Here is a 26,578-nt window from a genome sequence, read left to right as displayed (position 1 = left end):
CTGCCTGCGGAAAACTTGCAGAAATATCTCTTCTGCTTCTGAATATCGTGTCTCACACAGATCCAGGAGTGTACAAAGAGGGACCATGTCTCTGTAGTATTTTTGCTGCAAAATCTGAGAGCTGGAGCTGTGTTGGAGTTGATTTCTCCTAGAGAACTCCTACCACAAAAGTGACTTTCTCTAGTGAGGTGAAGGTTTCTGGAGCAGTGCTGTCATAGCTGAAGCTTGGTGGTACTTTTCTGTTCAAGAGAAGAACATTTATCTGCAGAAGGGAATATAGCCTGTGGTACCACAAGAAACCTCACAAGCAGGGTGTGTGGCTCACTGAGTTATTGCTCACCAAGCTAAGGGCTTATGCTTAATGCAAAACTAAAAGTCACAGGGAAACGACTGTGACATAGTCAAGAAGAGACAATGGAAAAGAGAGGTGGTTTACTACTTATACTGCATTATTCAGAGGTAATTTGAAGTAACAGACACCAAGCCATGCCAGATCAGGATTCCTGGATTAAGCAAATTGATCCTCAGAACTGTTCTCAGTTTTGTAAGCCTACATCCCTGCTTTCATTGCTGTTACTTCTGTGTTGTGTTCCCCATAGTGGTGTGACCTTCTGAACATTGTATGAAAGCACAAGAAATCTGAAACTATCAGAAGGAAGGTTTCTGTTTCTCCAGGAAAGTTTAGGTTGTACTGCTGACTGTCCAGAACTTGTAATTACAGCTGAACAATTGACCTGTCCCTGTGTTAGAAACAACTGAACTAACAGGACCTGTTGACACCTTCCATAAGGAATGAAACTCTACATCCTCAGCTACGCAACCCTTCAGCCTGTCTGCATACTCCACACAGTTTCTGTTGGAGGAAATATTCAGTGCTTGTCCTAAAGGTTTGTGTAGTCTTCCCGCTCACAACGAAATGTGGCCAACAGTAGCCATATCCCACTGCTGACAGAAATGGTTGTTTATTTGCTGTACTATATGATAGTACTTTTTGCATAGGGAGAGTACAGGCTGCAAAAGCTGTGAGTCTGATGGCATGCAGGATGTAATACAGTTTCATTGTATTGAAGTCTAAATTTGCTTAGTGCCAGATCACCTGAAGGAAAACAATTTCTTTTTAAAATATTATTTGTAATAATCACAGAAGATTTGGTTGCTTTTCAAAATGAAGGGTTTCCAGGGAAGCAGAGCTCTGTTTACACGGGCTCAACCATCTCTTTTGGAAAACAGTAATTATTATGTTATACGATCAGTAGTCAAAATGAGCTACAGTACACTAGCATTCATACCAGTGTCTCAAAGATGATTTCATAAACTACACCATGACCAAGAGCAGGGGTTAAGTTTGGGACTGTTAGTGTTAAAAGCAATACTTTGCAGCTTGAACAAAAAATTGTGCAGCTGGAGGCTGTGACAGAATTTAATCTCATATGTAGGGAACATGGAGCAATACAAATAACAGTGCTGCAACCAGGGGGGCTCAGATGCATGCAGATTAGCAGAGGGAGGCACAAATGGTGTTTTCAAATGACAGAGTTGGGACTGAGACTCAGTGATTACAGCAGCAAAGGTTAACTCTGCTAAGCAAAGGAGGCAGCACCCGGCCGAGTGATTGAGAGAACTGCTGATCTCTGGATAGAGCTGCCCATGGGCAGGCAGGTACCCACCAAAAAAATACTGCCACGTCAAGGTGGTCAAATATTTCCATCTTCAAAAAGGAGAAGAAATACATAATGAACAATAGTGATTTTCAAAGCCCGTCTGCGGTTTTAATCGCACCAAAATCCCTCTGTCAGAACCCCAGACAATTTTCTATTTCCTAGACCTGTCAGCTGAAAAAAAATCACAGCCTGCCTTTGCCTTTAAAACACTCGGTACTACTGTCCCCAGTGGAAATTTTTGTCCGCTAGCATCTGTGCGTACAGCACTCGGTGGGATAACGTGCAGGGCGTGCGTTATGTAAGATGCCGCATCATGTGAATAATGGAAGTGCTCAAGGAAAGCCCTTCTTGCTGAGCTATTTTTGGTGCACGCAGAGCGAGCTCTAACACATGAGCTTCATTGTGAAAAATAGGAATCCGAGCCTGAATGGCTTTCTCTCTCTCTGACATCTTGCTTACTTAGCGGATTAAAGAGTGGGTAGCTTCTGCTGTAGACAAACACCCTCAAGATATTACAGTTACTTTTCTTTCTCCAGGGCAATTGCATTAGCGCTTTAATGTAAATGCACATAAAAAATCCAGCAGAAGGTAAATAAACCGAAATGATAATTTAGCTTGAAGAAGTAGTCTGTACAACTGCACCCAACCAGTTAAATAATAGGCGCAATACATTTCAACATGTTGCCGTGTCACCTTGCAGCTTCATCTAAATGTCCTTGTTTGCCTTTTTACTGTGAGCATGAATAGGCTAGCAATGGCCCTAGTTAACATCAGTCTAAGTATCTTTATTATTTATTGAATGGCATCGCTGTAGGGAGTTCAAGCATTTAAACAAAAGTATCATTTTGAACTAGAACACTTTGATAGAAATCCTTAGTCTGGCTCTAGGCATAAGCCAAAAGACTGATGTAACAGTGAGTCCTAAAATGAAGAGTAATCTGTAGGGAAAGAATGTGTTCAGCCATCGGGGTGGAATCCACAGTGGAATCAGCAGGACAGACTAAGCTTACTGGAAATGCAAATTTTCCAGTAAAAAACAAGCATAGGCAAAGAGACAAAGTGGAAGAGAGAACTTTGTTTTTTTTGGTAAGGGACTGTTTATATATGTTGTTGTGAAAAATGGAATTCAAGTTTTTCTTACAATAGTGTAGAAGGAGGGAATCTAGGAAAACTCATCACAAGCAAGTACTTGTGATTAATGGGTAATATAGCTTTAGATGATATATGATGATGAACAGTGTTTTTTTTTTTCACTTGAAACTAAGACACAGAAGGAAGAAAGGACAGTCATATTTTCAAGGAGAGAACTCTGAGACCCTAATAAAAATACTGGGTGCATTAAGTATTCTATAATTAAAGGCAGACTAGAGGTAGTGGACACCAGATAAGTGGAGAACCGATGGGGAGTTGGTAAGACTGCAAAACAGTGAACCTTATTATCTACTGAAATGATCAGAATGGGGCAGCACAGAGTATCCTGTGGGAGAAAGGGAAAGATAATCACACTGTAGGGACCAGGTGCTGCTCCAAAACAGCAGCCAGGATATCATGCACCATAAAGACTTACATTGACCAGCCTGGAAGTACATGATTCCTTAATATTAAGACATGAATAGGATGTAAGGGTCAGAGAACTAAGTTTAAAGGGGCTGCAGAATAATAAAGCCACAAGATTTCAGATCTGGAACTATGAGATAGCTGTATGCTGTGCCACCTGGGACAGATAAGACTAGAGAAGCCTGAAGTTATACCTGATAGAGTTTTACTGTTTGCTCGGTAGTGTTACTCTTGCTTTAGAAGCTCCTAGTCCTCTCTTGTACATACCCAGCATGCAGTGGCTGAAAGGATCAGCTTGGAACTGACAAGCCTTGGGGACTGAAGTTTGCAATTCACTGGAGTGAGTTTGTCCTGGTAGTTACTCAAGAACAGCTGGAAATATGCCAGAAAAGAACTCTGCAGTTTTCCAGCTCATGAAAGGTACTCCCCAGCTGGGTGCAAATGTCTCATTTTTTATTATACCTAGGGGAGAGTGCAAACCAAAAATAGGGCAGAGGAAGCTAAAAAGAGCTAGGAATCAGTGTTCTTATTTTTGAGGCTTTAAAGCAACAGGAAGTATTTTTTCAAGAACCACCTGACATGGGCACAAATTTGTGTTTTCTGAATTATTTTAGATACAGTGATTCTTTCATTGGATATGTTCTGGCCTACCTTATTTCATGAAAAATTCTGTGAAAAAAATGTTGAATAAACATCTGACGATCAAAACTGAAGAAGACTTCAGGAGGAGTACACTTAACCTAAACTGTCCCTTCCTAAGACTCCATAAAGACGGTAAAAAACCACTGTAGTCCCAAGATTTTGGTCATGAAAAGTGGTTTCCCAACATGGGGGCAAACTTTGTCCCACATTGGCGGCTTCGTTCATCCCCCATAGGTAGCTTATATATAGTCTTTTCCTGCCCAGAATCTGGACCCAACAGGGCCCTGATCTCAGGGTTTCTCACTGCAGGTATGATCAGTTCTTCTTACCAAGGGAAGGGTAAAGATATCAGGCAGGGGACAAACTTCTAATCTCATGCTGATCACAACACTTTATATCAGTTCTGAACTCCATCCTAAGTTTTATATTCCACAGAAGAGAATTTCAACATGAATAAATTAGGGTTTCTGGAAGAGAATGAAAGGGCATTCTTTTACAGCCAAACACAATATTGGCTAAGAATATCGGCATTGCTGTATCAGTGTATTTCCAGCCTAACTTGCAATCGTGCTTGCTCTGTGCATCTCCAGAGCATAGCACACTAGTTGTATCAAATTACACGGTAAATTGGTGAGATGGGCAAGTGTTCAGTAGGATCCATGAAACGTGTATTTACATCTGACCCAATTAATCCCATTCTCCACTGGGGATAGAAGCTGCTATTTGAATGTAATTAATTGTGAAGCATTCTGTAATGATGTTGTCCAAATGACATTGTGCAAAACCAAATTGTATTAAATAGACTGTTGAAACCTCATGCTGTTTCAAGGTCTGAAAAACTTAATGGGTTCCAGTAAAATCCAGTTTTTATAGTACTTCTAAAAAAGTGATGCTGAAGTATATTGTTTCTCTCTCTCTCTCTCTCTCTCTCACTTCCTCTTTTTTTTTAATTAGAGTGTAACTCCTTTTTTAAGGTAATATTCATTACTTATAGCAAACTGATTGGTTGGAGACAGATACTGACATTTTTAGTTTGAAGTAATGATCAGAGATATTAATTTCACTTGATCCACTGCTAGAGAAAAATGCTGTTTAGTGTAAACATGGTTATCTGCATTTGGGTACTTCTCACAAAGGGTTTTTGTTGTTGTTGTTTCTTTGTTTTCTAATTTTCTTTCAATAACACTGATCTGTCATCTTGCAGAAAAGAAGTAATTGCCCAACTAGGAGTGGGTGGTAGGAAATGAGATTTTCTTTGCTACAGCAGGAGGGGCTAGGAAGAGATACAGTGGAAAGTCCAAATAATCTGAGCACTTGCTGTCTTCCCAAAATTCTCATCCATTTCAAACTGGAAGCATTTGAAAACTCCTTGCCAAGTCCTGCCACAGGTCGCTAAGAATTTACCCATTTCCATTCTCTGTAACTGGGATGTTCTCATGGCATTTCAGAGCTGGCACAGCCCTTGTTCTGCCCACCCAACATTTATTTACTTCAAGATCAATGCCAAGAAGACAGCTGGTATTCTTGGTGTTCTTTTTGGTAAGCTCAGTTTTCCAGTGGTTGGCTTTGTTTATCTCGCATACTGAGTGCCAAGGTGTTTTTAGCTCTTACATTAACAGATTGGAAAGGTCAGAAAAGGCTGCTGTGATTACCTAAACGTGTGGACCAACAGAAGTCCAGGATTATAGCTTTGAATTTCTGCATCAAGCCTGGAACTTCTATTTGAGGGGTTGCATAGCTCTTTGATTCATTAAATTTCTATAATTTTGAAAAAAACACACTCTGTGTGCCTTTGGACATACACACATGCAATCCACTTGACAAGTGCAGCTATTCTGCCAGTGTGCCAAGGTTTTAATTTCTCTGTGATATCATGACACAAATCCAAGGAGGAGGGAAGTCTTTGTTTTCACCTTACTCTCTTCACCTTGCTCTCTGCAAAGTTTTCTGGGGTGATTCTTTCTGCTAGTCCCGTGGAAGTGCTTTGCCTGTAGCTGACTCATTCATTTTTCTGTTAAGCCTTCCCAGGCTGGCTGGTGGTGGAGATTTGCCTTCGGGTGCTCTGTAATCTTCATCTGTCAAAAGAATAGCTAATTAAGAGTGGAGATCACAAATTGTATTCATTAGGGATTATCTGAGTTGCACAACTGTGAGCTCTTAAACTTCATTCCAGGAAAGCAAGTTGTGTGTTTCCTCTTCAGCATCACATTGGTAGCTCCATGGAGGTAGCCCTGAGACTCTTTAGCAACAAACTCTCCAAGAAATACATTTATCTACCTTCTGTTGACTTATCCCAGCTTTCTTTATCACAGGCAAAAGCTGTACAATAAATATGTCCAAAAAAGTTTTGCCACATTCATGGTCTTGAGGTCTTGTGAAGCATCGTGTAGCTCTCCTTGTTCTCTCCATCTGCAGAATTTAGGCCTTGTAACCCTTCTTCTGTGCTGAGCATGGCAGTCAAAGGAAGTTATAGAAAGTCTAAATGAGCATGGTGCCGTTACAGGCTGATGAAATGGAGAGAACTGGTGCATCACAGGCTAGGTCCTAATACTATTTTTTAACCATTATTTACCTAATTATATTAATTAGGTTGTGTATACATGCTACCATGTGTTTAATTGCATATGCAATGAGGATGCTAACAATGCACAAGTATTCCATTCAAACTGACAATGGGTTGGTGACCCTACCACTGTCATAGGACCTCCCATGTGAAAGTCGGGCAGCATTCTTGTGTTTACAGATATTTATACCAATGAGTGGGTACTGAAGTCTTCAGAAAATGACTTTCTGCTCTGGCTCATTAAATTTTATGCTCCATCGATAAGCTGAATAGGTATTTTCTATAGCCCTCCTGAGATTTTCACAGAAGAAAACTGCCTTTCTTCAAGTTTTGCAAGTTCTTGTCCTATCTTTTACAGAGGGACAGTGGCAAATTAGGTAGCTATTCAACTGCTGTTTACTTATTAGACCATAAAGTCCGATAATATGCTAGCAGACAGGTCCTTCCACAGGCATTTGTGTATGTAAGTGCTTATGTCTAAAGGGAAAAAGCAGAGGTGGCATAACATACTTTAGATATTATTCTCCCTTTCATTGTGATTCCTGCACAGGTCACTGGATCTCATTTGTGCCTGTCTACCTGGTAATTGCCAGTTTTCCCCAGGCTCTCATATGCTGGCGTGTCCTGTCATGCTTGGGCTTCAGGTTGCCCAAGTTTATTCTTTCCAGTTCCTTCTCTGAGCCTTTTATCATGCTTCTCATTCTAGCCAGGGAGCCTCACCAGCATTACTAGTAATGATCTCCCAAATAAAATGTGGATTTGCTGCTTTTTATTTTTTTTTCTACCTGCTTTTTTCAAAATTATCATAGTTTACAGCTTGCTTTTTGTTTGTTTTGTTTTTTAAATTACTTCTCAGCCTTGGCCTACCAAGAGTTAGCTTAGTTGCTCCCCCTACCCAGTTTTCAAATCTGCTTTTTGGCTTTTCAGCCTAGTCAATGTGTACTTCATCGTAGCATTTGTTTTCAGCTTACCCTTTCAACTTGGCAGTAGACAAGCCTCTTATCACCCCATAAAAATCTGTTTTCTGAGTGAGAAAAGGGTAGAATTAATAGATCTTTATTACAGATGAGGGAACTGTTTAGCAAACAGCTGCTTCTCTTCACTGTGGCAAGATCCATCCAGAGACGATATAGCCCAAGAAAGATACCTTGTGTTAGGGCATGGCTCTGTCTAATGCAAGGAGCTTTCTGTGACTGCTGCTGAAGGAGGAGGCCCTGAGTTCAATGTGGAAGGAGGACAAGTACCCAGCTACGTGTCCTCAATTCATCTTCCTGGGCCCTAGGACTTTGCAACTCAAGGACTTTCTAAGCCAGAGGAGGTATTTTTGTGATGAGTAGCCTTTACTATTTATGGATAGAGCAGTCAGTTCAATGTGATGATTTATGAATTATTAAAACACTTTTTGTAAACTTGCTATGAGTTATTAGTGTTAGCTCCTCAGCATTTGTGCAACTAGGAGTACATATGGCCATTGGAACAGCCAGGATTGTGTGGAGTGAAAAGGGTATTGGTAGTGGAGAAATATATTTTCTGAGGTTAATAAAGAAATAGAAATAACCAAAGCTACGTATTAGATGAAAGGAAATAGGATAGCTAATGGTTTTGCAAATTGCAATGCATTTGCACAGGATACGGTTGTTATTTGTTATGAACAAAGTAATACAGAGTTTGGTGACTGTGCCTGTAAGGAGAGTGGGGCTGAAAGAAAAAGGAGGAGGGCTAGTTATGTGAGGCATATTCTGTGTTTGGATTTTCTTTCCTGCTCTGATGTATTTGTGTTCATACAATGATAAAAATAAAAGCAGGAACAATTTTAGCATACTTAGGGACTTCAGCATAAGCCCTGCTTCATGTTGCCATTCCACATTTCCCAGATGGTAGTTGGTGAGCTACTAGTGGTCTTTAGTTCACCCAAGGATGGAAGCAAATACCATGGGGAAAAACAAAATTATGTGCTCCCATAATTAAAAAATATGTATCACAAAGTACTAAGTCACTTCTGTTGTACCATGCCTTTATCTTTTATGTTGGCTTCAGATCCTACAGAAAAGCAAATTGATTAGCTAGTTGTTGTAATTCTTTTTTTTAAAACGTTTTTGAGCACTGTCATTTTGTTCCTTATTTTAGAGATGTCCTAGATTCGTCTATCATGAACTACAGTGGAGTCAGTTCTGTATTTGTCACTAATGGGCTGGTCTTTTATTATTCTGCCCTTAGTGTTACCTGTGCTGGGTACTCACATTGTGGAGATATTAATGTACTTTTTCATAGGGACCACATAGGACCGTGAGAGAGAATAATAAAAATTCCAAGGAGAGTAGTTTTTGCAGGCACGGAAAATGTTGTCTTGCTCTCTAACTGTAAATAAAGACTTTTTTTTCCAAGTTTGCACAAAGGATGTTTTTCCCAAAATACACGACAGCTCATTTAAGATGCTCTGGTTCTTTTATTACTTCTAGATACTGGGGGGGTTGCTTATGTTGTCTGTCTCTTATTTGCTCTTTGATCTTTGTTCACTTTCCCTTGTGGCTGATATTGTGTTATCTTGTCGTGGGAATAATCTGTTAGAATTTTTTTTAGTTACAAGCGTGGACCAATGGTTTTGTCACCCTTCTTTCTTCAGTTACTGCTTTCCCCTTTTTTATGATGAGTTATCCTGGGGGTAGTTGTATAGCTGTGGTTGAATATCTGACTTGTATCGTGGCATGATTTTTTCATCGCTGGGTTTGATGCTAACAGTTGTTATTTCCCAAATATTCTTCCCACACTATGTAGTGCTAACAGATGACTTCACTGCACGTGGCATCTCAGCCAGTGCTCTGTCTCACTTTTCTCCTCTCACAGCTGTACACTCCTTGCTGCCTAACCCAGCTCTGATGAGTCTGTCAAATACCTCTTTCAGCTATAAAACACGAACTAGCTCGCGCATAGAGAGGTGCTATACATCAGAGGGGAAGTAGAAAGAAAGTTTTTGGGGTGTAGCTTTCCTTGCCTCCTGTGCAAGCTGTGGGCTGCCTTAGCCTAAGACAGATGCCTGTAATCCCAAGGTGGGTCACTGCAGAGTGATTGGCAGGACATGGTGCAATTTGAATTTTGGCCTCCCCTTCCCCACAAGTCCTCCCTCCCCTCTTGTCTTCCATGTGAAAGTGAAGATGTCTTAGGAACTGGTACCAGATTCGTATGAGCCCAGGGATCTTTTCTGTCAGTAGCATTTGAAGCAAAGAGGCTTAGACTTTAGCCTCTTTGCATGTTTAAAGCATTACAGTGTAGAGGAAGCTGTGTGGGCTGGCCAGTTATTGATTCCTCTTCCATTGTTTAACTACACACACAGAATTGGAGGATGGCAGAGGGCAGGAGCAAGAGGGGTCCTCAAGAGCCAGCTGGCACAGCCAGCACCAAGCAGGATGCTGGGAGATTTACAGTGGCTGAAAATATTAATCAGTGCTTTTAAATAGTTCCTTCTGTAATGTGCCCAATACATCAGGCAGGAGTTTAAGAGAGATTTGTGAGGGATTGTTCCTCAGGGAGACTGTGAGCTGAATTATATCTCTTGGTGAATGTGCTGACCTGTAACTGGGTATTTCTGATTTACACCCTGTAATTCTCCTTGACTCTCAAGCACTCCTGGAACAAAGGTCAGTAAAAAAGACTCTGAACAATTATTTACCCTTCTGGACAGGAATAACAATAGGTTCTTTCTGTCCCCAAGGCTTTGCGGTTCCCCTTCCCTCATCAGCAGCACAGCTGCAGATATGCTGCTGAAATACAGCTGCACAGATTCATATGTTGTAACGTGTGCTGATCTCCTGCTGAGCCTGCTCTCTGAGTCTCTGCTCTCATCCTTTCCTATCTCAGAGAACTGCCCTTCATCCTCCGGCCCCTTTTAGAGGTCACTCCTAATTTTAAGTTCTGCCTGGACTGAGGAAACAATTTTTCAGCACACTCATGAAGAGCCAAAATGATCCCAATACTTATTTTGACAGAGATATAAAACTAGTAAATGCATGATACACTCTAAAAACAACCTGCCTGCGCAATTAGCTCAGTGATCAGACATTTAAAAACTGTGGCAGAAGAGCAGAGCTATGGATTAAGATGCACAACGATTTTCTTTATTTAATACAAAAGCGTGCAGAATTTTAATTACAATCAGGAGATTACACATTTACTGCAAGTGCTCATGTGGATTGCTAATGTGACGACTGGGTTTTGACAGGGAAGGACCATAGAAGCCAAGACTTGAAAACAGGCAGGTAGGAATGTAGCGAGTGTTTCATTTAGGGCCCTGCAAGAGAATATGCATCTGAGATGAATATGTGACAAGTGGGGAGTATTGGATTTCTGTATGAGGAATTGACAAGCCAGACAAACAACAGCCATATATTTTCTGTGATGGTGGAAAGATCACATCATTTGCAACCTTTGAAGCAACAGGAAAACCAAACTCAACATCATCTTGTAATGATCTAAGAGAAAGCTGTCTGTTATTTTTTTCTTCCTGGTTATATATAGCTGTTAGAGAGGGCCCCACTGAGTAGAAAATGGAACATATGATCAAGGGCAGTCCAGTGAGTCAATTTACTAATACCATAAATTATTATGCCAAATATATTGTACCAGCAGCACAAACAGTAACAAAGCCTCGTTTATTTCTTGGCCTGTAAATTAAAATGAAGATGTGATTGGAATTGTCACACCTTGGATATATGAGCCAGATTCTCTTAATCATCCAAAACAAATAGCCTTATTTTTTATACTGATGTTTATTTTAGGAGCCATTCCAAGACTAGCAAGCTGAAACCATCTATTTAAAGGCAGCAAATGCATTTAAAATATCCTCTCGACAGCTGCCCCCTCAGGAGGTTCTTCAGTGGTCTCATGCCTTGAAATACTTGCTTCCCTCAGACCCAGAGAGGGATAACTCAGCCCTTCATATGATGACAAGAAATTATTCAGCACAATGTCATGCAGAGACACTGCATATGAGCAAGCTCTTGGATTTTCAGTAAACCATCTTACCACAACGCTGATGGAGACCTGTAGAAACCCCAGATGGCCATTGAACAGAGCATGCACAGCCCAGCCTTCTGTCCTCCTGTGCTTCAGTGCTTCAGTAACCAAGCTTGAGGAGCAGGATGTTTCCAGTATTGTGCAGACTCTGTGGTCTTGTTCTGTTCTTTTCGTTTCTTTCCAAATTACGGGGAGAACAGGACCGTGTGTATTGTAGGTATGTTTATGATACTGATCAATTATGGTATTTTCTATAATGCCAAATTGAATGACATCTGAAGAGAAGGTACAGTTAAACTTTCTTGTATAACAAAATTTCCTCTCCACATGAGAGGTTCATTTTATTATATTATTTATAATGGAGCTAAAATACAGGGTTCTTCTATTGTCCTGGTGTCCAGACTCCGGATGGAAGTCTGACCACCTTTCAGAATGTCAAATATTCTCAAAATTCTAGTCAGACCTGAATGAACAATAATTTAGGGAAATAACATTTGAATCGCAAGTCAGTTTTTATCAGAGATTTAAAAAAAAGAAAGTACGTAGTCAATGTTAGTGATCTCTGAACTCCTTTCTCTGAGAGCTGAGAGTAACTGGAGAAACATTTACATGTACTAACTGTTTGCTAAAGATAAATAACAAAGACCAAATATTACTTATCTGTTGAGTATAATTTCCTGTAGGTGGTGTGTAAATTGATATAGAAATTAACACAGTGCTATAAATTTAGCACGTATAAGGAAAAGCAGATGGTACTGCTGTGATTAGACATGTCATTGGAGTATTCTAGAGCATGCCAAATCTCTAATCTATTGCTACATGAACACTTTAACCCCTTACTGTGTTTTTGGTAGACTTGAACAACATGTAAAATGCACAAGTGATAACTCTCTTTGCTGAACTTTAAACCGAGAATAAAAGAAAAATCCCACTTTTGGATTTTGCTGACATTATTGTATTCATTTTCCAAAGCCTCCATTTGATTCCTTTTGCAAGCCCTGGGCAGTCAGAATAAAGGCACGGAAAGCTCCTTGGGACAACTCGCTTGGCGATGTCCAGCTTTCCACGCTGGTTGTGGGGCTTGTGGTGTATCATGAACAGCAGGGTGAATGTGTAGTGATACATTTCAAAATACTTTGTGGTACTGGAAACTCTATGAGCAATTAGAAGCTCTGTGGATATACATAGGGGGAAGTAAGCTATTTTTAAAAAGTAGATAATTTCCTGATTATTCTTAAAAGATCGAATAAAACCTCTCAGGTCAGAAGTGGTGTCAGAAAGGTGGAGCTCTATTTTAATGATTTGTCTTTCCTTTCAGGGAAGAGAATTTAGTTGCAGAGACCAGGAAGGTCTGCAGAGGCTAGAGCGGACAGGGGTTGAGGAAGGAATCGAATTCTGCAAGTAGAAGGTAGAGGTCACGTGTTCGGAAATCAGCCAGGGTGAAAATATCAAAGAGGAGTTAGGCAGGTGCACAACTAGGAATTAAGATGCAAAATGTACAGTAGAAAAAAATGGAAAAGGAATCACAGAGAAGAGACAGCTGTAGAAGGAAGGACACTGCCTGAGATTGGCCATAAAAACCATTTCCTTAATTGATTTGCTTGTATTTCTCATTAGTGGTTTTAAGACACCATCCATGTTTTCAGCTCAGAGGACAAACAAGTCAGGATGATGTCCACTCATTGTGAATGAGCCGTCATGTTACTCGGTCATGGCAGAACATTCCTGCCTGGTATTCACGAGGCTGCTGGAGGCCCAGTGAGGTAGAAATCCATGCTGCCAGGTCTCCCTTGGTCCAGGTGGTATCTTGCTTTGCTTTGTACTCTGACACAGGGGCACATTTTCTGAACAAAACCCTTCCTCCCCCAGGTGTTAGCCCTCAAGGCTGATATCAGAAGTAGCACCTCAATATCAAGTGGCCTTAGTCCCTCAAAGTGAGTACTGATCTCTTCAGTACACCCAAAGGCAGACATTGGAAACTCTGATTTAGTATTCATTACTCCAGAACACATAGAAGATGAAGCATGCAATATACATGTTTGGGGAAGGCTACTGGAATAACAGGTTTTAGTGGTTTCATTTGTTTGTTTGTCTTTAGAGAGTGATGTTATCATCACACTCTTTCTTCTAGTTAAATTAATTGGGAACTTCTCCCGTTTCTCTTAGTCATCTTGAGCAAGACTTGAGTTCAGATGAGCATCTGAGATCCTCTCCCAAGAATACCTTTTCCTCTGCTATAGTCATTCTTCCACATTTCATCTGCCCTTGCCTTTTATATACTGCTATATCTATTATTTCAGGTTATCTTTTAATCAGTTTTGCCAAGTAATAAAAGTCCACTACCAGGCAATCTATTGCTTAGCTACCGGTCTGGGCAGATGGTCCTTCTGGAGAGGTGCCAGCACCCCACGAGTGAGCCTGTTCATGGCAGAGAGGATTGGGAACGTTTAATGACTTTTGGTTGTGTATCCTGTATCTCTGCTCCTGAGACCTGTAGTCAGATTTGAGGGGGGAAAACCTAGCAGAAAAGCTAGCAAAATGGAGGTTGCAGCTTTAGAAATGCTCTGGTGAGAGCTCCTAACTTTAAGTTGGAAAATATCAACTCCAGCTCAGTGCGTTTCTCACTAATAGATTCCTTTAGCCAATGCAAAAGGCATAGGAGTACTAAATTAATTAAGTAGGATGCACACATGCATTTATATGTATTCATACCAACAGAATGCGTGCGTGTATGTATGTAATTCTGTGCTTAATACAGCAGAAGAAAAACAATCTACCTCATTTTAAATGAAATCTTATTTCCTTTCTGTTGGATGAATATTTCCAATGACCTTGTAGGATTTGTGGATTTATTACTTACCAGATGAGGAAAAAATAAGCCATCTGTGTAAAGATTGGACTATCAAGTTGCTATAGTATTGAATGCCATTGATTTTTACCTCATGATGAATGTTTATTTTGCTGTGAATAAATAAATAATATCAGACATTTATAGAATAACCCTCAAAGAAGAAAATCAAAATGAAACTATGAAAGTGGATTTGTATAGTAAATTTCTAATATATTCCAACAGTCAAGATGTTTCTAAGATGCAACAATTTAATATCAGTGACAGAGTCTGGAGTGCAGGTAGCTGGCAACTGCTTTGTTTAACCCAGTCACGCTTCTGAGCTATGTGAAGACAGCTAGAGAAATGCAGATTGAGATCTTGGCTAACAAGAACAAAATTATATGCAAATCCAGGATGGATAATTTGTGAAATGGAAGATAAAAAAAGAAAACCAACCCCAAAAACATTTATTATTAGATGCCCGTACTAAGAACTGATAACTGGGAAAGGAAGGCATTGATTTATCAGTTGGTTTGTCTTCTCAGCATAAAAAAATAACAAAACTTATAAAATTTGCATGTGAACATTTCAAGATGATGCAGATATTCCTGACTATTTTTAGCTACAGAATTTAAATTATTAATATAATTTGCAATATTTAATTTGTTTTGTGAGGTATTTGCATAAATTAAATGCACAAAATCTGTCTGAGAAAGCACTGGCAATCCCTCTAAGTGTTTGCTGGGGTTTGTGCTGGTAGCAAAGGGCTTGAAGGAAAGAATGCATCCACAGAGAGAGAAAAAAGGCCTCTTTCCTTATCTTTCCCTGTCTCTTCCTTTCCCCTTCTCTTTCCCTTTCCCTTTCTGTTTCCCTTTCCCTTTCTTTTTTCCTTCCTGTTACTCTTGTCCACCTCATGCAGGGCTACAGAGGAGCCTCTCCTCCCTTTCCCCCCACACACTCCTGCAGATGCTCCCCACTCTCAGCATCCACCAAGTGGGATGCTGCTGGCCCTCAGTAATGGGCAGAGGTGGCGGCACTTTGTCCCTAGCACCAACCACGGCAGGGAGGGCAGAGCATGCTGTCCCTGCAACAGGATGGGCTGCAGGCTGACCCTGTTTTCCTGTCTGCAAAAACTGGGGAGCTGGGGGAATTGAAACCAAACCCTGAAGAAGTTACTGCCAGTGTATGGTTCTGGAGGGTAACCTGCATAAATCAGATCACTTAAGTGTCATTTCTAGGCCTTGTATACAGATATACACGTATTTATTTTTTCATTTTTTCTTAATTTCAACTGTTCAATAAATAACACACTGAGATACTGAGGTCAGGGCACAGGGGTGCTCTAAAGAAGTAATTTAAAAAGTATTTCAGCTGAGGCAGACAGCAGTGAGAAATTTCCCAGAAGTGCAATAGAAACCATCTTCCCCCCCCCCCCCCCCGAATATTTAAATCTGCTTGGAGAAAAGCACCAGGAAGCCCTGTGGGGAAACTCCTGGGGAGGCAGGCACTTGGGTACCCCCCAGCCCACAACTGGGCGCTGTGAGCTCAGCTCTCCTGTGTGCTGTGGTAGGAAAGGCAATGGCAGATCGGTGCTCCTTTTCTCTCCCCATTTCCATCCAGCAGTCCTCGTGCTTTTCCCCACCCACAGCGCCCTGCTGCCCTCCCTCCTGTGCTTCGATGGGACCATCTCACAGATGGGTAAAATGTCAGAGTAGCCTCATGTTTGAGTGCTGGCTTTGCAGTTTACTCAGCCTTGTGCATTGACAAACTGGTTGCCCTGTATCCACCAGACTTCTGGTCAGAGCAGATTATCCTAAAATCTAGGTCATTACTATGCATTTGTCTGATGTAAAACAGACTGATGTGCCATTCCCACTGCTGAACCGGTCAGCCTTTGCTGCCATTAGAAGGGAACTGGCAGGAGAGCTAACTTAGAGCAGCCTTCAAATGCCACCGCCCTCAGAGGATTTTAATATGCAGGCTGTACAACACAGAGCACTGAGTCTGGACACTGCCATTTAAAAGTGAGGGAAACCGAGGCACAGTTTTTCTGTGTTAAGAATAGCTCTGCTCTTATTTGGGAGCTATAATTCTCTATTGCTACATCTACGATGCTTTGCAAAACAGCAGTTCCTATAATTCTCCCTCCCTTCCTCAAAATTAAAATATTAATCAGATTATATATAAAACATGAAGTTGAATAAGAAAATTATATTAACTGCATTTACAAAATTGAGAGAAACAAGTCTTGCTTTCCCAAAGAAGGAAAATCTTTTATTTTTCGATAATAAACTAATCACCCTTACTGACTGTATAATCTCTGTTATTAAAGATTTCTTGAAAAACTTAAATACCACTTACAGATATTTCAAGGCAGGAAAATATTTTTGCTCCACAACATGTTTAAGTTATGTTACTCTTTCAGCTGGATAATGTTCAGGGCGAAGCCACATTAACTACCACTTCATTATTCTATTAACAACAGTTCACTTGCTGTTCTTACAGAAAGAGTAAGTAAATCAGTCATGCTTCATAGATTCTTCTGCTGTTTATTGGAGATAGGAGGTATGATTAGGCATAGTTTTCTAAAACAAACCTAAATTTGTCATTTGGAAACCCTTACTGAAGACAATGACCAATTTCTCTTCCATTAATTAAAATGATGCCATTTATTATAAAATGCCTATTTTACTTAGATTTTATAAGGCATGAGTGTCCAAGTGAGAGGAAAAACAAACCTCACTGAACAGGGAAAATTGGTATTAAGAGAGGTAGAAAAGGGACCACCACTGTGATAGCCACCACTGTATATTATACAGAATGCTGATGGGGTAGCACCACTCTGCAGGATCAGTCAAAGACCACTTATGTTTTTGATGAAACACACAGGTGAATATTTAGGAAAAAGAATACTTAGGGCAAATTTTGGGCCCTGTTTGATCCATACTTGGAGCAGGATCGAGGGGAGAAAGTGACAATTTTACGTCACTTTCTGCTCCTCTGAAGCCTGGAGGAGGGGAAATGGCATCTGGCATAGGTGAACTGAGATCATGCAGTTTTAAGGAAGGAACAAACCAGAGAAATCTGTTGATGACATCTTTACTACCAAATGCCAGCAGAACTTGCTCCATCCTTATTCCCCCCCATACCCACTAAGGAATGGCAGCACAGAGGTTTGCTATGTGAGTGTCATCTCTTTCTGCACCAGCAAGTTAGCCTCAAGGCACAACTGTGTGAAGAGAAGAAAAATGACACTCAAAGTACTACAGATTAGTGGAAATGCAGGACATTTCAACACTAGCTCTGGCTCCTAGTATATTACTAAGAGATGGAAGATCTGAATTCTAAGGCATGTCATACAGGGTGAAAATCAATGCCTTCTGCTTCAGGATCCTTTCTCCAGAAGTGGCCAGGCATGGATGTTTAGGAAAGTTTGTTCAAAAACTCCATAAAAAATCCAGAAAGTCTTTCCTATCCTATGAAAATAAGCAATTGAGGATGTACTTCTGCATGAACTGAGGTTACATATTCAATATCCACACATTAACCTATATTTAATGAATCTGTGCCATTGTCCTGTTTTCATCCTCTGAAACATTTCACACAATGATTTATACAGGTAAATGAAAGATCACTTCCTAAAGAATAAATTCTCTCTTTCTCCTTCATTGTGTCATTTTGTTCCTATTTCCTGCATAGGAGAGAAAGAAAGAAAGAAAACAGAAGAATTACCTGAACCTACTCCTTTTCTCTCCATTTATTAATTTTCACCATGATTTTATGACCTCTGTGATTCTCCTCCATCCCTAAAACACAGCTTTTCTGAGCTGAAGAGATCTCAGCTACTCTGCATCTCCTCATGCATAAAAAGTCTTTTATTGTTATTGCTGTTCCTCTTGGCACTTTATCTAATTCTGCCATGTCTTTCCTGATTTTGGATAAACAGAAATGCTCCTCATGTTCAAAAACTGGTTGCAACAGGAGTGGATAAAGTGGCAAAGATTTTCTGATTTATTTGCCTGTTGCCTAACTTCCACTTAGCAGTGGACTAATGTTTTCAGCCACCTCTGTGGTAATTCCCACAACTATGACCCCCAAAAGGAACTAGTTTTGAGCAAATTATTGCTTGCATCTAAATAGGGGTTTTTTTTGCAATGCACTTTAGCTTGCACTTCATCTACTACAATTTTGTAACTTAGTCACTTTGTATTAGTCATCCTTCTGTTTGGTTGAGATTTGTCCATTCTGAATACTCTGTTTATCCTGCCTGCCTCCACATGGCAACCTTTTCCTCAGATTGTTTAAGAATCTCTTCCATGTTGCTAGCTCTACTGCAGATGCTTAGGGGAACCTCTCCAGAAAATTCCTCAGTTATAAAACTGACCTTTTATTCCTAAACTCCATTATTGCTTTTTAAATAGTTAATCCATGAAAGGACCTTCCCTCTTGTCTCCTGACAATTTAGCTTTGTTAGAGCCTTGTGTGGAAACCAACAAGGATTTGAAAACCCAGCCACACTTCTCAGTTAGACTACCTTCCTCCACATACTCACTGACTCCTGAGAACTGAATTCATGTAAGCAAGACTGTCTTTGAAAAACCGTCCTGTGAATTTTGTAAGGTATTGAGAGATGAGAGGTGCTAGAAAACCATAATGATGATTTAGGAAGGAAGTCTCTGAAGTTATTTTGCTGTCTAATTTCTGTTGATTCCATTTTGCATTCAAGTCTAAATTTATTGTGGTTTTCTAACTTTTTGCTTATGAATGCCAAAAGGAAATTTTCCCTAATGTTTTCTACCCTACACCTAAAATTAATCTCCTATGTCCTTGAAATTTAATTAAACTAGATAGTCGTTTAAATCGTTTGCCCACCATATGTTGGAAAAAGAGCAGCAAAATTAAAAGAATAAATCACATCAGAGAGTAAATTAAATACAATATTTGAAGCCAGTCTCTCTCTCATTTTCCTTATCCTTAAAACTGAGTCAATGCTAACAATAAGTATTTAAAAGTGGTCTGGACAAAGAACTTCAGAATAAATTGTAGAGAAAGCTGTGCATGCAAGGCAGGGAACTGACTGATTTTCTGAACTATTTTTCCCATTCTTGGTTGCTTTGACCTGAGTTTGATGGTATGAATTACATTCTAGACTTGATGGAGTAGAAATTACAGCTTTATAAAGATGGAAGATGAATAAAGAAAACCATATCAAAAATATGATCCCTCTGATTTAGATGTTGTCTATTGTAAAGCTAAGACAAGAGAATCTAATGCCATCGCATTGTAGAGCAAATAAAATGTTTAAATTTATAAAAGGAAATAAAAATTTGGGAAAAAAAATAACTTCTTGCTTGATGAAAATTTTTTATAGGCAACATCTAAATATGTTCAGTGTGACACTGTAAGATAACGTACATAACCCTATTTAGGAAACTAGGTGGTGTTTAAAATGTGTCTGTAGAAAGCATTTGCCTTACTCTCAGGAAACGTAAGTTTTTCAGAGGATAGTTATAAAATATTCAGGAGTGTGAATGTCTGAGAGAAAAACAGTAAAAGAACACTTTCATTTTACTATTTATTTCTTTTCTGCTTTCCATCCAAGCTTGTGACTCTTTTCCCCATGTGTTTATCAAGGGCAGATTGAGTTGTGGGTATGTATTATGCAAGACCACTTCATATCCCTTTAGAAGGATAAAGTAAGTCAATTTAATGGCAGTACATTCTACCACTCTGGTGTCAGTGCTTTCTAACCACTCTTTGATTTTAGTTTCAAAATCTGTAAAAACACAAATAACCTGGAATTGAAGCAAGCAAGATCCTGTTTTAAAATGAATGCAAGTTTTATGTGTAGACTGATGAAAACAAAGATAGAAACGTTTGCAGTGTGGTTTGTACTTTTACCAGTGACTAAGCCAGTGAAAAATACAAACAGAAGACTGTTTTCAGATGAGACTACACTGTAGGGTATGTGAGATGGTGCAAACTGAATATGACCTTGGGAATGAAGAGTGATTCTGCAGCCATGTTAGAAAGTACCTGAGGTAGTATGCCCAGTAGTTCCCCAAGCCCCCAGGTGAAAGGAGGCTGTTAAAGGAAAGTGCCTGAGGTCAATTCTTCATCTCACATTGAAACATGAAAAAAGGGTTCTCTTTGTCAAATAAACTAAACTTGGTATCCTATTTCCGTGACTCTTCCCCAAAATCTTTTGTATATGACAGAATACTGGAAGATACTCTGAAATGTCACATTATAGCTTTGCAGTAATACAAAAGTGCTTTAAATATAGTCTCTTTAACTATGTTTGCATTGCTAAAATAAAGCACACTGGGGACTTAATTTTTCCCGAGGCCATGAAGTATCACTATATGGCTAATGACCACAGTGTGTAGTGCTAGGCTCCAGAGGAGCAGTTCTATCTTGGAGAAAAGCTGCCCATGTGATCCACACCAGAGTGAGAAAACCAGTAAGCAGCATGGACCCTGAGGTTCCAGGGCTAGTGTTTACCCCCTGGCCCTCTTTCTTTCAGCAGCAGAGAGGAAGCCTTTCATTCCTTCCTGCTTTATTTCGAGTGGAGCAGGTTCAAGGGCTTAGGGGACCAAGTGGACATCCATCTGACTGCAGTATCACTGGAAATAGGTCCTCCTCCCACAGACATGTGGGTCTTGATCTCCACAGGAGATTTGATTTTCCTGTTTTACTTATTTCATGAAAGAGGGCAGAGACCTCACTACTTCAAGGTATTTCAGGTGATGCCTTGTCAGATGGGAGAGCCCTGATGGTGCCAGGTGTTGCCAGTGAGACTGCAGATGCTGGCAGCGCTTAGATGGCTGGCAGGTGCCAGACTGAAAAGCCACTTCAACTTCTGGAGGGTCTTACTTCTGAAAACCATGGGATGGGGGTGGAGCTGAGGGCCACCAGCTGTGCTTTGTAAGAGCTGTGGTTTTGCTTGCTTACAGAAGGACATAGATCACAGAATCACAGCATGTTTGAGGTTGGAAGGGACATCTGGAGGTCATCTCATCCAATCCCCTGCTCAAGTGGGGTCTTAGGTATTACTAGTGATAATTTTTTCTTGGAAAAAAAGTGGCAGAATAGAAACTCAGTACTATTCTCTTCATTAGTTATTTAGGCTTTGTAATGAGTTTTTCTGGTAAACATAAAAGCTACAGAAATGCACACTTTTTGCAGTGAGCAAACACCACCATGTTGGGAGAGCAGGTAACAAGCTGATTCAAACTTTCATCAGGGAGAAGGAAATTGAAATCTGCTCAAGCAGAGAAAGCAGCTGAGCACATACTCCTCATATCCCAGAATACTGTACCTCTTGTATCCAATGTAAATTGTTATCTATGAAAGTCCTAAATAGAAAGGAAGTATGGGGAAAGTTTCCTCTGGGTTTTAAGAGAAAGAACTGGTACAACCAACTGTCTGGTGGGGGGAAATGTAAGGCTCTGAATACTGTTGGGAAGTGGATGGCTCCTTACTACTAAAGGTTTTGTGCTGAAGAACTGGTAGAATGCAATTTAAAGGTAATTTTCCCTAATCTAGATGGCTTCTCACAAAGGTTACAATAATGTAAGCTCAAAAACGGGCTGTAATATTGAAGGTGAATTGCTCAGCCCCTCAAAACAAAGCTGTGGTCCAGCAGAGCATGGAAGTCTGTGCTTTCCAAGTCCTGCGTGAGGTTCAGGACTTTTTGCTTCCCCCCATAGATCCCTCACTAGTAACAGAAATTAAACTTAAAAAAAAAAATGAATGAAGTACATATGGTAACACAGCTGCTCAAAATCTGTTATCCTTTTTAATCAACTTTCATCTCCTGGGCATGCATTTTATTCTTCAAATTCAGTAAAAAGGGAAAGTGCAATGGAGGCATCTCCCTGTATTGTCGGAGGACTTTGTGATGTTGTTAAGTCATGCAAGAGAAGTCTTGCTTAAGACTATCCAGAACTTAGGTCTCAGTGACTTTATCTTTAGAATGATCTAGATGTGTACAAACACTGAGACAAGCAGAATTTTGGGTTTTTCACAGAGGAACTGCAAACTGTATATAGATAAAATTGAAATAGGAGAAGACTAAACTTATTTTTCTTAATGATGGTAAGCTTTGGAGATGAAAGAGATATAAATCCTGGATAGGTGCTGAAACAGCCTTACAGTAACGCAATTATCCACCTGTTCATGAGTAAACTGTAGAATAGTCTTCAGCCTGAAGTGACAGGGTCTCAGAAGCACTGTTTACTGCTTATTTGCCTTCCATAAGCACTCAGTTCACCTCAGAGTGACTATTTCTCATTTGATATTTTTGGATCTCACCACAGGTTATTCTCATTTGCATGTTAGCTCCAAGGTAAGGAGAGCAAGCCTAATGACACAGCCAAATCCAATGCTGTAGATGAGGAGAGAGAAAAATGCAGTTATTGAAAGCAGTGCTGCTGTGAAGGAGCAATGATTTACATCCTGATTTGGAGTAAATTATTGTCAATCCCCATCCCAAATTCAGCAAACATGCTCTTTATTCAATATCTTACAGCTCTGATGTTTTTTTCTTGCAGTCTCTTATTGTCTGTTAAGATCAGAAGGCTGTGGGTTAGTGAGAAATATGAGGGAGTATTCCCTGAGTGAGTGAGCTGCTTGTGATCTCAAGAAGAGGTCATTTATATTCAACAGCGAAGTATTTGTCAGTCGAGGAGAAAGTGTTTAGGGCATGCTGCTGGATCTACATTTCATCACTGCCGGAATAAAAAAGAATACTGGTTTTGTACTCTTTATGGAGGGCTTCCAGTGACTGTTAACTCCTATATTACTGTGTTGTCAGACAGGAGAAGTGGCTGTAAGATTTTACCAGCATGAACAGCCTCAAACTTTTCATCACACAGCCATGATGATAAAGTGCTAGATACTCATCTTTCCAAAACCAAATATTACCTACTTAGCCAAGAGAAAGAATGGAATTCTGCAAGGTGGTGCTATGTTAGCTTGCAATATTGCACCTAACTTCCTGTTACCACTAAATCCAAGCACTCAGTGTCCTTTGAAGTACTGATTCTCAGAGCATTCCTATGAGCATGGGGGACCCTTGTTTTGTAGATCTGGGATGGAGATGCAAGGCTGCAGTTAGACTGGGCCAAGGATATTCTCTTCCATGACCTTTGGCCCCTGAATATCTGGGCCATTCAAATCAACCCTGCCAGAGCAGACACCCTGCTGCCAACATAACTAGGTCTGCTTGCTGCAGCAAGTCAAAGGAAATGAGAAATCTGTGAAGTCAGATCTCTTACTTATGGGGCTGGGATACAACTGGCTACTCATTTGGATTGGTTGGTTTGGTCATAGAGAAAAGCTCAGATTGACAAACATTGGCAGTCACCTAATTTCCTTGTCTTATTACTTGAGTTTTAATTACTTGTCTTTTAAATCTAGATTTTGTATTGTAATTTAATCAGCTGATTTACTTAGGTGCTTTGGAGGGGTGCATCTCAACTACTCAAGTGAACGGCATGCTCGATAGACAGGTGATTGTGTCTCTTATTTGTCTTCTATCTCTCCCAGGAAGATGAGGTTGCTCGTGACAGTCGATTCAATTTCAGTGGCTATGGCATGGGTCACTGTCTCCAAGTCAAAGATGGCACAGCAGTCAAGGCTACTCCACCGAACCCACCTCCAGCACCACCAAAGGATTCAGATTCCATCAAAAAGAAGTTTGTTGACCGCGCAAAAAGGATTGATACAATATCCCGTGCTGCATTCCCACTCGCCTTCCTCATTTTCAACATCTTTTACTGGATTACATACAAAATTATAAGGCATGAGGACATTCACAAGAAGTAGGAAACTGGTTTGCCAGGACTTGTCAGCCAAAGTGATCCACATGTAAATAAACAGTGAAATGTCTTTCTGTCATTTGGATGAAGGGTTTCTTTTTCCCCTCAGAACTCTGAAGAGAAGATGAAAGAATTATAGAAGGAAAAGTGATTGCATGAAACAATATGCCTGAGACCGGTCAATAAGGGTTCCCCTTATGTACTCTCAGTGTTCTTCTTCCAGGTTCAGCATTGACCAGACATCTGTAAAAGGGGCCAAATTTTACTCAACTTTATCACCAACATATTATTGTTTGAAACATAAGAGAATCAGAAAACAAACAGTGCTCCTAAAACATCTACCAAGAGACTGTGGTGGCTACAGTACAGTGAGTTATAAGAGGACCAAACTTTTTCAGGATAATGTTGCCTTTCTATTTGAAACAAGTCTACTGAGCTACATTCCATGACCATGTCTGTAGTTAGTGGTTTCACCAAGGAGTCCTTTTGTGGGTTGTAAATTATTTCTACTGACAAAGGAGAGGAAAAACAAAAACAAACAGATTTATACTTTACTATCCTTGTGGGTGTGCATTTTAATATTATCTTGCTTTACTAGAATTGTAATTTTGGGGTTGAACTTGTGTGTTGTGTGATTTATTTGATAGCTGACACTCCAAAACCAGTGAAACTGCCCAGTTTATTTTTGTTGGAAGATAGTGCACTTACTTCATTTTATTTCTGCTGATTTTACATGCAACTTGAGGTGCCAAATTGTATTTTACCTATTGTGCTACCCCGTACCACACTACGTAGTAAGAACTTGGTTCCTCAAAGGTGTAGCTCAGTTCAGCATTGAGTTTCTATTACTGCTCTCATTGTAGCTGCAATCAATAGCTCTATAGGTAAACACAACTTGTTTACAGACTTCTAATTTATATCTTTACTCAAAGTGGCTATCATTTTAAATATCATAATTAACCTAAGAATTTTAAAACTGTACTGTGATTTTCAGAACCTGTTACCTTTTGGTGCCGGATCTGCATTATTCAAATCCTTGCTACATGTTTTAACGTAGAAAGTAAAACTTAAAAAAAAAAAAGATGGTATTTTTGCTTACACAGAAGAAGACAACCTGTAACATAAAATGAATCAAATGTTAAAATTTTACACTTGCTGTAAAAGGGTTTATTAAAACAAAAAAGTATTTGTTCAATTCCAATAAAGCTAAATGTGCTACTATCATTCCCTACACTCTTTTCTTCATTTGCAATAGAGTTGTTCCCACCCGGGCCCGGCTCTTCCACTGTTCCACTGCTCTGTCAAGAAAAAGATGGTAAAAAGCAACCTTCTGCTGATCTAATTTTGTATCAATCCTACAGTAAAAGAGGTGTTGTTGCCCCTGGGATTATGTCAATGAATGTCTAGAATGTGTCTAGCTAGAATGTGTCATAGTCAAAATGTCGTACAAGGCTGAGCCAAACCTGAGCAGCTTCCACCAGCTGCACCTCCCGTGACCAGGGAGGGAATCTAGAGGTCTTGACAGGGCTAATTCCCAAGCAGTTATGTAAATTGGTGACAGAAAGACAAAGTTGTATACATCACCCTTACCCTCCTCATGTCTGTAAACACCCCTGCTGCTTACATTTGTGACTGAATTGCAATAGTCTGCTTCATGTCTTTGAGACTGTGGATCCAGGTGTGTACTTTGCAGTGCATGGCTATAAGCATCGAGTAAATAGTTTGCTAGAATACATTCTGCTGATCAGGTTTAAGGTATGCTGATAACATTCATCATGATACAGAAGAGTTCCCAGTGTGCTGCTCCATGGTTCTGTGAACCATCTCACCCAGGGAGGGTTTGATATCAGGCAGGAATCAAAGAGCCTTCCCTCAAAGAGTATGACTGGCACCAGGAAGATGTAAACTGGCTGAGAAACTGCCTTCAGATTAAAAGTCAAATCACAACGGTAGGTGGCCTTGCAGAAGGACACAGCTTTCCTAAATGAATGCTCAGTAGAGTTACCAGAGAAGTAAGGACTGAAAAAAGCAGTCACCTTGCACTCAGAGATGTAGTAGATTAAAATAGTGGAGTAGTTCCATTTCAAGACACTAATGTAATAGGAGAAAGAATGGCTTAGAAAATAAGTAAGTCCCAAGCAAACAGACTCCGTGAAGTAGGAAATACAGCAGGATAGAAGGGAGGAGATACAGGATTAATTCTGAAGAGTGTCCAGATGTATTGGCAAAGCTACAGGACAAAATTCTAGCTAGTAAGACAAAATGAAGCCCTGAGGCATTTAAACTATTCACATTTAGCTGTAAAACAATTATAACGGCTTCTAATTTATCAAGAAAGCATGTTTTTAAAGCAGGTCTTTAGGAACGTAGCATCAGGTCAGGTCTTTGGCATCCTGCTGTGACTGGATGGACCTGACTGATTCAGTACTTGAGGAGAAAGGTTAAGTCATCTCTCACTGGATAGATGCTGTCATGCACTATGATAAAGCCA

At 40.1% G+C, this 26,578-nt stretch overlaps 1 protein-coding gene across 40 annotated transcripts in view; it reads left to right on the top strand.

Moving 5' to 3' along the window:
* Nucleotides 1-25,318, top strand: part of GLRA2 (glycine receptor alpha 2) — a 198,459-nt gene extending 173,141 nt beyond the window's left edge. For all 40 annotated transcript variants that reach the window (XM_021410252.1, XM_021410208.1, XM_021410189.1 and 37 more), the window contains one exon: nucleotides 23,816-25,318. In XM_021410252.1, the coding sequence (XP_021265927.1) occupies nucleotides 23,816-24,094 (279 nt within the window). In that variant the 3' untranslated portion in view covers nucleotides 24,095-25,318. The remainder of the gene's footprint in view (nucleotides 1-23,815) is intronic.

The sequence above is a fragment of the Numida meleagris genome, chromosome 1, assembly GCF_002078875.1.
Source record: "Numida meleagris isolate 19003 breed g44 Domestic line chromosome 1, NumMel1.0, whole genome shotgun sequence".
In the NCBI taxonomy this organism is placed as follows: domain Eukaryota; kingdom Metazoa; phylum Chordata; class Aves; order Galliformes; family Numididae; genus Numida; species Numida meleagris.
This window is presented reverse-complemented; position numbering and strand designations above follow the sequence as displayed.